Raw genomic sequence first — 11,662 nt, 5'->3', positions numbered from 1 at the left:
TGGCCGCATGCATGTGTTGTAGTGTTCGTGTGACAATAAAGACGGCCGGGCTTCCGTCTGAAATCGTGTTTTTAATCGTGATGATGACGATGATGATTTTCACACTAAAGTGGGTTCACAATGAGCGTGTGGATTTGGTGCAAAATAAATGCTTGCAATCGATTCAGAATCACGAAAAAGCCCTATAGTTTAACCCCTCACAAGCTGCTTCAGTACCTGTATAAGGTTCCTGGTACCCCGACTTTCAGCAGCTGTCACTAGTTTTCCTAGGAGAGTTGGGGGGGAAATTACTTTTTTCTTAGTAGACACCTTTCCAAACACATTGGTGAAGACATTTCTTGCTAAGGAATGTATTCCTAGATTGTCCAGATTATCTGATAATATTCCATAACTATTTACACTGTCCATCACCATGGAAGTGAAGAGATTGTATAACAATGGACATCCACTAGTAACGGCATGGAAGCCACGCCGTTACTAGACTCTGTACTGTGTGTCTTATTTCCTCAATCAAAAGATTCAGGGCTTATCAAAAAACACACATTTATTTTTGATTCCACCTTTATTTCATCAGGCAAGTCGTTAAGAACACATTTGTATTTACAATGGCGGCCTGGAAAGGGAAGGGTAAGTGAGCTAGAAAATAAAAACAAGGTACAATCCCAATGCTGATGATGCCACTAATTGGCCTATTGACCTACAGTAATATCACTGTATGTCTATTCAGATGTTTAGGACAGGTAACGACAATTGACATAAACATCAAATAACTGATATTTGTTATAATAAATATATTTTAAAATGAAAATGCCATATTTCTGTCCATGAAGGCTACTGTAAGCTGAGCAATACAGTATATCATCATATTATAAATTAAATATATTTGGAACAAAAACCTCAATATAGTCTATATACATATAAAATACAAAGATTACACATTCTCTTGGCAAACATCTAGTATTCTTAATAACTGACTGGCTGCACATGAGTTGTGGACATGGTATTCTTAATAACTGAGTGCACATGAGTTGTGGACATGGTATTCTTAATAACTGAGTGCACATGAGTTGTGGACATGGTATTCTTAATAACTGACTGCACATGAGTTGTGGACATGGTATTCTTAATAACTGACTGCACATGAGTTGTGGACATGGTATTCTTAATAACTGAGTGCACATGAGTTGTGGACATGGTATTCTTAATAACTGACTGCACATGAGTTGTGGACATGGTATTCTTAATAACTGACTGCACATGAGTTGTGGACATGCAGAGCTGAACCGCAGTGATCTGTGTTGTGCATTACTCAATGCCTTTGTCCTTCAGTAGCTTCTTCACGGTCTTCAGGTAATCTGGGTCTGGGTAGCTCTCACTGAACAACACAAATCACACAGGAACAATTAGTTAATCTGGGTCTGGGTAGCTCTCACTGAACAACACAAATCACACAGGACAATTAGTTAATCTGGGTCTGGGTAGCTCTCACTGAACAACACAAATCACACAGGAACAATAGTTAATCTGGGTCTGGGTAGCTCTCACTGAACAACACAAATCACACAGGAACAATAGTTAATCTGGGTAGCTCTTACTGAACAACACAAATCACACAGGACAATTAGTTAATCTGGGTCTGGGTAGCTCTCACTGAACAACACAAATCACACAGGACAATTAGTTAATCTGGGTCTGGGTAGCTCTCACTGAACAACACAAATCACACAGGACAATTAGTTAATCTGGGTCTGGGTAGCTCACTGAACAACACAAATCACACAGGACAATTAGTTAATCTGGGTCTGGGTAGCTCTCACTGAACAACACAAATCACACAGGACAATTAGTTAATCTGGGTCTGGGTAGCTCTCACTGAACAACACAAATCACACAGGAACAATCAGTTAATCTGGGTCTGGGTAGCTCTCACTGAACAACATAAATCACACAGGAACAATCAGTTAATCTGGGTCTGGGTAGCTCTCACTGAACAACACAAATCACACAGGACAATTAGTTAATCTGGGTCTGGGTAGCTCTCACTGAACAACACAAATCACACAGGAACAATAGTTAATCTGGGTAGCTCTCACTGAACAACACAAAACACACAGGAACAATTAGTTAATCTGGGTAGCTCTCACTGAACAACACAAAGCACACAGGAACAATTAGTTAATCTGGGTCTGGGTAGCTCTCACTGAACAACACAAATCACACAGGAACAATTAGTTAATCTGGGTCTGGGTAGCTCTCACTGAACAACACAAATCACACAGGACAATTAGTTAATCTGGGTCTGGGTAGCTCTCACTGAACAACACAAAACACACAGGAACAATCAGTTAATCTGGGTCTGGGTAGCTCTCACTGAACAACACAAAACACACAGGAACAATAGTTAATCTGGGTCTGGGTAGCTATCACTGAACAACACAAATCACACAGGAACAATCAGTTAATCTGGGTCTGGGTAGCTCTCACTGAACAACAAAAAACACAAATCACACAGGAACAATCAGTTAATCTGGGTAGCTCTCACTGAACAACACAAATCACACAGGAACAATCAGTTAATCTGGGTCTGGGTAGCTCTCACTGAACAACACAAATCACACAGGAACAATAGTTAATCTGGGTAGCTCTCACTGAACAACACAAATCACACAGGAACAATAGTTAATCTGGGTAGCTCTCACTGAACAACACAAATCACACAGGAACAATAGTTAATCTGGGTAGCTCTCACTGAACAACACAAATCACACAGGAACAATTAGTTAATCTGGGTCTGGGTAGCTCTCACTGAACAACACAAAACACACAGGAACAATCAGTTAATCTGGGTCTGGGTAGCTCTCACTGAACAACACAAATCACACAGGAACAATAGTTAATCTGGGTCTGGGTAGCTCTCACTGAACAACACAAAACACACAGGAACAATCAGTTAATCTGGGTCTGGGTAGCTCTCACTGAACAACACAAAACACACAGGAACAATCAGTTAATCTGGGTCTGGGTAGCTATCACTGAACAACACAAATCACACAGGAACAATCAGTTAATCTGGGTCTGGGTAGCTCTCACTGAACAACACAAAACACACAGGAACAATCAGTTAATCTGGGTCTGGGTAGCTATCACTGAACAACACAAATCACACAGGAACAATCAGTTAATCTGGGTCTGGGTAGCTCTCACTGAACAACACAAAACACACAGGAACAATCAGTTAATCTGGGTCTGGGTAGCTCTCACTGAACAACACAAATCACACAGGAACAATGAGTTAATCTGGGTCTGGGTAGCTCTCACTGAACAACACAAATCACACAGGAACAATGAGTTAATCTGGGTCTGGGTAGCTCTCACTGAACAACACAAATCACACAGGAACAATGAGTTAATCTGGGTCTGGGTAGCTCTCACTGAACAACACAAATCACACAGGAACAATTAGTTAATCTGGGTCTGGGTAGCTCTCACTGAACAACACAAATCACACAGGAACAATTAGTTAATCTGGGTCTGGGTAGCTCTCACTGAACAACACAAATCACACAGGAACAATTAGTTAATCTGGGTCTGGGTAGCTCTCACTGAACAACACAAATCACACAGGAACAATTTGTTTGTGAGCGTCTGGCGTCTGGGTGCTGTAGATGTAAAAGCACTCGCCTACCACCGCAGAGACCCGGGTTCAATTCCCGGTGGCGGTACTTCTGGCTTGGTCAGACGTTTCTACAGTGCCCCAAACCTGAGGAGCTTCTCCTCATGTTTAGAAACAGATAAGCCCCCCCATCGGGCTGTGTTTTGTGGGGGAAGCCTGCGGTGACCACGTCCTCTCCGTGCTGGTTGGTGGCTATGGTGAACAGGGTTAGGGTTAGGGAGTAGGGTTAGGGTTAGGGTTAGGGAGTAGGGTTAGGGTTAGGGTTAGGGTTAGGGTTAGGGTTAGGGTTAGGGTTAGGGTTCACCTCTTTGTCCCCCCATCGGGCTGTGTTTTGTGGGGGATGCCTGCTGTGACCACGTCCTCTCCGTGCTGGTTGGTGGCTATGGTGAACAGGAGCTGCTGGCTGAAGGCCCTGTCCAGCAGCCGTAGAACCTTCCTGCCCTCGCGGTTGTCTGGCAGGTAAGCCCACAGCCGGAGCCCAGCATACGGCTGACCAGGGTGGGGATGTTTCTCCTGCAAGAGTGGTGGTTCAATGAAGCAATAAGTCCTAAGAGGCCGTGGTTTACAGCCAAGATAGAGGTGTTGTAGAGGTGTTATTACTTTTATAAAACTCATGATGGGGTAACTCAAAAACATTTGACACTTGACCACATTATTTTATAGGTCAGATAGAGCAGTGATTCTCAACCTTTTTCATGTCAAGGACCCCTAAACCCCCATCTGATCAGATTTCTGCTTTTAGATGTTTATTTATTACAGAAAGTGTATGAAACCCATGACCAAAATAGTCCTACATTGTGTCATTGTGTTATGGATGGAATTACAGTGAAAATGAATTATTCGCCTTTTTGCTGGGGACCCCCTGGAACCGCGTCAAGGACACCGGGAGGTCCCCGGACCCCACTTTGAGAAGCACTGAGATAGAGAATAACAATGGGATTTTAACATCTGTTTGTTAAGCATCTTACACCATCCCTTATAAGTACTATTCTCCCCCAGGTTCTCAGCCACAAGACAAACACAAACTGCTCGTGCCATCACAAATTCAGAAAATCCTCTTCCTAGATATCAAATAATTATGGACAGCAATCTTTCTTTTACAGTGGTACAGTAACCTGGAATGAGATTCCATTTAATTTACGCAATAGTTAATCTTTTACCGGCGTTAAATGGCTGTATAAGAATCTCCTACTAGGGGAGCAGGTTTGCGGCTGCACTGACCTGGGTGATGAGGCAACACGTGCAGCTGCCTCAGCCCTAAGCCAGACAATCTTTTTCTTCTACATATCTATCGCTTTAACTGTCTGTTTTAATGACCTTTTATGTGTTTGTATGCTTTTTCCATGCTAAATACATAAACTGAAACTGAAGGGTGGAGAGGAGAGAGGCAGAGAGAGCTGGCCGTATGGGTATAAGCACGAGAACCAGACTGAACCAACCGAGTCAGATCGGATCCACTCCAAAAGGTAATGGATTCTTCCTTGACGCATGCTCAGCGTTGCCAGACGTACGATAATTTCGACCTCTGTACGATGTACGATCAATAATCCCAAAATCCCCCAAATGTATGATAATTTCATCATTTTGTGACACTTAGACGAATCCTACTCTATCACTCTATCTGTTTATACAATTGTAAGGGCTCAGGATGCGCGGCTTCACACAATCATCTCTTCAAACAACATATTTGCAGCCAATACGTGCAGGGTGTTTTGTTGTTGTTGCAACGCAGGCTGAGATCACAGTGTTCATGCCAAGTCCAAAAAGTAGCCTGTGATCAGCCGCAGCACCCCCGACTTTGGCGCGCCAAAGGCGGGCCGCGCTGGGGAGGGGGCGTACGATAATTTCACTCCAAAAACGATAATTTTGACCCTCTGGTACGATAATTCAACATTTGCCATCTGGCAACACTGCGCATGCTACACCCTTCCACCAAGTTTCATGAAAATCAGCGCAGTAGTTTTCCCATAATCCTGCTAACAGACAAAGAAAGCACCACCTCCTTGGCGGAGGTACACTAATAAATCTGTAAAAACAAATGTTAACGTATAACATTTAAAATTGTGGTTTTTACCCTTACAAATATATGCTAATTTCCTTATAGCAGGAAACACTTGTGGAATGTGATCTTAGCTGTTGTCAACACTTTGTGAATGCTGTTTTGCATGTTGCAGTCATCCTCTTCTGGCCCAGCTAACCTGACGAACCTGATTTTCAGCTCCCTCATGGGAAAGATTGGAGCCAGGTTCCCCATATGAAACTCTGCCTCTTACTGTTTCAGAAGAAGTAACACTAGAACAGCCATGGCGGTCATGTCCACCTTTTTGAAATAAGTGCAATAACTTTGTTGAATTAAAAAATACAATGCTGGTGGTACCTGACTTTTCCTAAAAGTGTCTGTATCTTCATTTAAAATACTTTTTGTATGAATTGCACAAAAGGCAAAGAAAACATGACTATTTTTTACTTAGAACGACCATAGAATGCGGTAGGGTCCGCATTCTCCGCAATCCAAATGTTGGATCGTTAAGATGATTAGAAGATGCCAAACATGTCAAGGGGTGGATTTTTTCCCCTGCTTCGACATCGACTCGGTTGAACCTACTGTACGGAATATAAATATGTCAAAGTGAAAGCAAAGTTCAGGACTTGCTAACTTTGGATTCACTTCTGAAAAGCTGAATCAGAACAACAAAAACGTAGCGGAGGAGACAACTGGCGCACGGGGTACTGTAGGGGGACTACCCGATTGCCACCAGGCATTTTGCACACTGAAGCTAACCCTTATAGCTAACCCTTATGTACTGTACTGTACTCCTTGGTTGACCAAATGTGAATACTTTTAGAGAATGGATCCTCTATATCAGTGGTTCTCAAAGCTTTTTGGCTTCAGTATCCCTTTCCCTGATTTCTGAATCCAAGTAGGCTACCCCCTTTACCCCACTGCAACATTTTGCTTAGAAAACGGCAAGAGAAAACCATAGCATATCATACATTCAGGCGGTGTGTCATCATCGACGCGTGGTCAATGGGTCAGCATGGGGGAAATCCTCCCGTTCTCCCCATTCAGCATAGTTAGCATTTAGCTGCTAGGCCAGCCCAGGCAGACAGGATCGGAGATTCAACCCCCGCAGTAAACGCAAATCTGAACGGACGTCTATGCTCTTGAATCCCCAATCCTGTAGTGTAGAGCCGCAGCACCTTCCGCTGGTGAGTCAGCTCATTGAGATATAATGGAGGGTTCCCCCCACCGTCTAGTCTCGCAGTAGCCAGCCGTAGTAACGTTTTGTGGGCATTCCCACACAGACCGACTGTATCTATGCAATGAATGAATGATAACCTGGCTTTTGAAGAATATAACATTACAACATAAGAAATGGAGTGAAACATTTAGTTCATTTTCATGATCTATTCTTAAATCGTTACATGTTCCCCTTTCTCTCAAGTACCCCCTGTAGTTCCTCTACATACCGGCTAAGGATACGCGTACCCCAGTTTGGGAACCGCTGCTCTATATTTGAGAGATATTCAATGATGAACTGTATGCGTGTTTGTTTGTTTGTTTTAGGAGTGCTCCACTTACTGTCTGTATGCCATCAGGGAAGACATAGTTGATCTGCAGGGTGTTGTCGTCAGGGAAGCCTGGCAGGTCTCTGTGGAGGATCACCCAGGTCATCTGGCCCTCCGGCTGGGAGCCGTTCAGTGCTCTGTATAATGTACCATTGACTTCTTCACTAGCTGCAGAGACAGACAGCAGATTCAGTGCTCTGTACAGTATGTCCCATTGACTTCTTTGCTAGCTGCAGAGACAGACAGCAGATTCAATGCTCTGTACAGGGACAGGATTGGGACTGGACAGGTAAAAAAGTCAATGGGAGTGGGCGGGAGCAGGAGTCGTGACAACAATAGACCAAAATGGTCTGAATTGAAACTACAGTAGAACACAAAGTAATCTAAATCTTGCCTAAAGACAAAAAAATAAAAATAACTACAAAATAAAAATGGGAGTCACCGGGATTGGGATGGGACAGGATTTATTTATTTTTATTTTATTTTTTACTCTGGCCTGGGGTATTTTTGTGGGAGTGCGATGGGACAGGAGTGAAAAACCACTCCCGTGTCACCCTCAGAAACACAAACCAAGCCCCAGACATGAGTACAAGACAGACAGAGAGATGAAACAATAGTTGGGTTTCCATCCAAAGATATTGCACATTTTTACAAAATTTTCAGAAACTGAAAATGAGAAATGATGTGCGTTTCCACCCATCCTGCGAATATTAGGAGTGGGTGAAAAGGAGGTGTGATTAAAACAGTCAAACCCTCAAACCCGGGACAAAACAGCCGTTCTCTGAATAACTGCCCAACTCATCCAAGAGCCACACTTTGTCAAGAGCGTTTAGCGGTGTCTGGACCGCTTTGGGAAGCCTTTATCGTTTTATGGAACGTTTATGCCTGGAACGCAAAGCACGGAGTAGTGGGAAGCCTATTTCCTTTTATGGGGCGTTTATGGAATGGGCTCCCAGGAGCAGGCCAGGCCATAACCGGCCACGGGACGGTACAGTCCGACCCTGGTTTTGGGGTAGGCTCTCCGGGGGAGACCCTGGGATGGGGTGGTGGTTTGAGGGGGGTCATCGGAAATAACAACCAACACCTGATACGTGCGTGTCTTGCAAGCGCTATGAAAAACATCTACAGTATTAGTATTAGTATTAGTTTCTTGATTACACAGAGGTATCAAGGTTTCTTTGAATTTTGTAGCATTTCCCCTCAGGTTGTTGACGCACAAATGGAAAACGCACATGGAAACAGGTGGATGGAAACCCAATGGAGGAGGCAAACAGAAGATAGCAGTAATGGTGCCATGCAGGACCTTGATGTACCAGTGGGGGCGGTCCCTGTCCGTTCAGGTACTGGTTACAGTGGAACTTGTCTCTGCTCTGGCCTGAGCCCATACTGGCACACAGAGAGGTCTGCAGAGCGATGGCTGATTGAGCGATATCCACACAGCAAGTTTCTTCTCGACGGAACGCTTTGAAGGAAGAGAAAAACATGGCAACAACATAGCATTCCAAAATTAGCTTTCGAAACAGGAGTGCTCACTCTGCAACATGAAAGTAAAAGTCACTTTGGAAACATTGAAGATATCATTTGTCTCAAGATTTGTTTCTACTAAATATTTTTGAAGCTGGAATTGGCTATATGTTTAGCTGTCGAGTTCAAATCTCAAAATATTTTTCTTCGAGAATCTGTAGTATTTTGGAATGTCACGTCATTTTTGCTATAGTTTTACAGTCGTGTGTGTAAGCTAAGTACACCTATAGCTGACAATTCTAAGCATGAATGAATATTAGAAGTTGATTTACAGTCTGTTGTCATTGGTACCTTGAAATCCAGTGAGTTTCCTTCTTTACGCCTTAATGAATGATCCTCCTCTGTCCCCTCTGCTCTCTGCTGAGAGATGGGTGTGTTCAGCTGTGATTCACGGCTAACTGATCTGTCTGACTGGTGTGGCAGCGTGTGTGTGTGTGTGTGTGTGTGGGTGTGTGTGTGTGTGTGTGTGTGTGTGTGCAAAATTGTGGTTGAGCAAGTAGAGACAATAGAGTGCCAAAGTCACGCCCTCTTTCGGGTGAGGCATACGAACCAAGGGACTTGATCCGTAATTAATCTTTCCATCTACATTTCGTAAAATGCTTATAAAAATTGCTTTTACTCTGTCAAACCAAGTCATTCAGCTATAGTTATATGCTCTCTCCTGATTCTAAATATAGCTGTATTGCACGCACGCACACACACACACACACACACGCACACTCACTTTCGTCTTGCGTAGCTTACTGACTGACAGGGATGGGTAGAAACGTGCATCAAAGTGGAATGTTTCATGGCTAGCATGTTAGCATGTTAGCATACATGTGCTGCCCGCACTGCATTTAACATTGCTAAAACAGATCTCAGGTGAAATCAGGCTTTGGGATGGTTACAATTTTAGAATTGTCTGGATGTTTATATTTTGACTCTTCTAAATAAAAGCAAATAAAATAATGTGATCCTCCATCAAATGTGTTCATGCTGGCAGGATCTTGAACCAGATGAAATGCATTTCATTTTATTTTAGCAATACCCAACCTGCTGAACAGATTGTCTCAGAACCTCTTACCATTGAACATAACATTTCTGACTGATTCCATTTACTGTAAATGAATCAAATGACTTAAATCTTAATCTTTTTAAGATCACACCTAGTCCTACTGCTAATTTGTTTGTGTGAAACGCAGTTGTGTTGTTTCACGAGACCTTATGGCCTGAGTTTACCTGGGCAAAAGCTTATTTCACAATTCACCGTTTTCTTTTCTAGCTGCAAAGAGATTTTTAGAGTAGAAAAGACTGGTCCAAATAAGGCAGGCTATCAACAAAGCTAGCAGCCACAAACAGCATGCTGTTAATTCCACATCCTAAAACCAAATGAGAGTGAAAGTAACAATGTTGCTAATTTGTATCAACCACTTATCAGCCATAACCTGCTTTTCAGGAAAGATAAGGATCACTGACACATTCAGTTAGCGAGCACATCGTGTGACAGTTCACTGGCCAATAGCACACAGCAAGTCACTTTACCAGTATGTCCAGTTGATTCATTTAACCCAGGGCTTCTCAAACCTTTTTGGCTTCAGTACCCACTTTTCCTGATTTCTGAATTCAAGTATCCCCTTTACCCAACGACAACATTTTGCTTCAAGAGAAAACTTTAGCATTAGATGCAATGAACGCATGATAACCCACATTTTGAAGAATATAACATTAAATTAAAAAACAGAAATGTAGTGAAATAGTTGCAATTAGTGCCCCTGAGCAGATTTATTCCGGATAAATCAGATGTTATCAGGATAAGGAAGGAAAAATGCACGCTAATGCAAGGTGTAAATGCATCTGACTGCATCTGGAGGTAGTCTAGCTCACATTGTGTTCAGATCTCGTACACCCCATTTACACCTGGTTTATAAATACAACCTGTATCCAGATAAGTTATCTGGATTACGTTACTGAAGTGACAACAGACAAGTGCAACAGAGGTGACTGAGTGAACACATGTTTCGCCTACCTGACTGCTGTTGTTCACTGTCACTTTTTTCTTTTTCTGTATTTTCTTTGCCAGAGGGATAAATCCACTTAATCTTTCAGCAGTCCGTCAGCAGACTTGACTTGTAGTCCTGTTTACATTGATGCATGCACGCTAAACACTTTGTGGGAGGTGGAGGGAGGTGAAGGCAAGAGTTGACAACATTTACTTTTTGACAGTGCCCGCTTTGGCCAATGGGACACCAGCACAGAACCGTGACAGCCAATCAGGGGCGTCTCCTCCAGGGTTCACAATGGCAGGTTTGCTGTGCGCTGGTGTTGCAATGGAACGATGGATTAGTTGTCACTTCTGATCAATGTAAGTTCTTTCGCCTTCAATTTGCGGGGCCGTTTACAGCGTTGGGGGGCCTTACGCTAGCTGCAGGGTGGACCGGCTCTGGCTACAGACCAAGCTGCCTTGAGCAACTGGTCTCCAAGCCTGGGCTCTCTCATTGGTTTGTGGATACAATCCAACAAGCTTATGGGGTCAGAGGAACTTCTTTCTCAACTCCGGGAAGATAAGTCGCCATCAGGTTTTGCCCAGTTTAATTTGGAGGATTCAAGATCAAGATTCAAGATTCATTTATTTGTCACTCTCTTGCATACTTGCGTACATAAAAAAGCAAAATGGTGTTCCCCCCAGCCTGTAGCAGTAACACACAGAGAAGACAACAATCAAGAATATACTGTAGGCTAAAATAATCACTAAAAATACTAATAAAAAAAATAAAACCCTGCTAAGAACAAGTAACATAAAATACATCAAATCAAGACGGTCAACAGCAGCCAGCATATTAAGATGCTTGTTAAAGTGAGGTCACATCCGGTAGCTAGCATAGCAGCACAGTATGTTAAAGTGCTAGTGAAAGT

The 11,662-nt window shown here is 43.0% G+C and overlaps 1 protein-coding gene across 4 annotated transcripts; it reads right to left on the bottom strand.

Annotated features, from left to right (window-relative positions):
* Positions 1-554: 554 nt before the first annotated feature.
* Positions 555-10,899, bottom strand: dtx3la (deltex E3 ubiquitin ligase 3L a). 4 transcript variants are annotated; one of them, XM_083632230.1, is made up of 6 exons: positions 10,776-10,899; positions 9,059-9,124; positions 8,547-8,705; positions 7,257-7,411; positions 3,978-4,186; positions 555-1,375 (listed from the first exon to the last, which is right to left on the bottom strand). In XM_083632230.1, the coding sequence occupies exons 3-6, from the start codon at positions 8,626-8,628 to the stop codon at positions 1,306-1,308; spliced, it is 516 nt and encodes a 171-aa protein (XP_083488356.1). In that variant the 5' UTR covers positions 8,629-8,705; positions 9,059-9,124; positions 10,776-10,899; the 3' UTR covers positions 555-1,305. The 4 variants fall into 4 exon arrangements, with proteins under 4 accessions (XP_083488356.1, XP_083488357.1, XP_083488355.1 ...); XM_083632231.1 differs by lacking the exon at positions 9,059-9,124 and having other exon boundaries at positions 10,776-10,897; XM_083632229.1 differs by lacking the exon at positions 10,776-10,899 and having other exon boundaries at positions 9,059-9,192.
* Between the last annotated feature and the right edge of the window lie 763 nt (positions 10,900-11,662).

Source organism: Poromitra crassiceps (assembly GCF_964638095.1).
Source record: "Poromitra crassiceps genome assembly, chromosome: 2".
Classification (NCBI taxonomy): Eukaryota; Metazoa; Chordata; class Actinopteri; order Beryciformes; family Melamphaidae; genus Poromitra; species Poromitra crassiceps.
Note: the sequence above shows the minus strand (reverse complement) of the source record. Positions and strands in the feature narration are given on the sequence as shown.

Coding starts and splice junctions, on each gene's coding strand:
- dtx3la (XM_083632230.1), bottom strand. CDS start 8,628: ATGGGCTCAGGCCAGAGCAGAGACAAGTTCCACTGTAACCAGTACCTG. Junction 4,187..7,256: donor TCCCTGATGGCATACAGACA/GTAAGTGGAGCA, acceptor CCACTCTTGCAG/GAGAAACATCCCCACCCTGG. Junction 1,376..3,977: donor CCCGATGGGGGGACAAAGAG/GTGAACCCTAAC, acceptor TGTGTTGTTCAG/TGAGAGCTACCCAGACCCAG.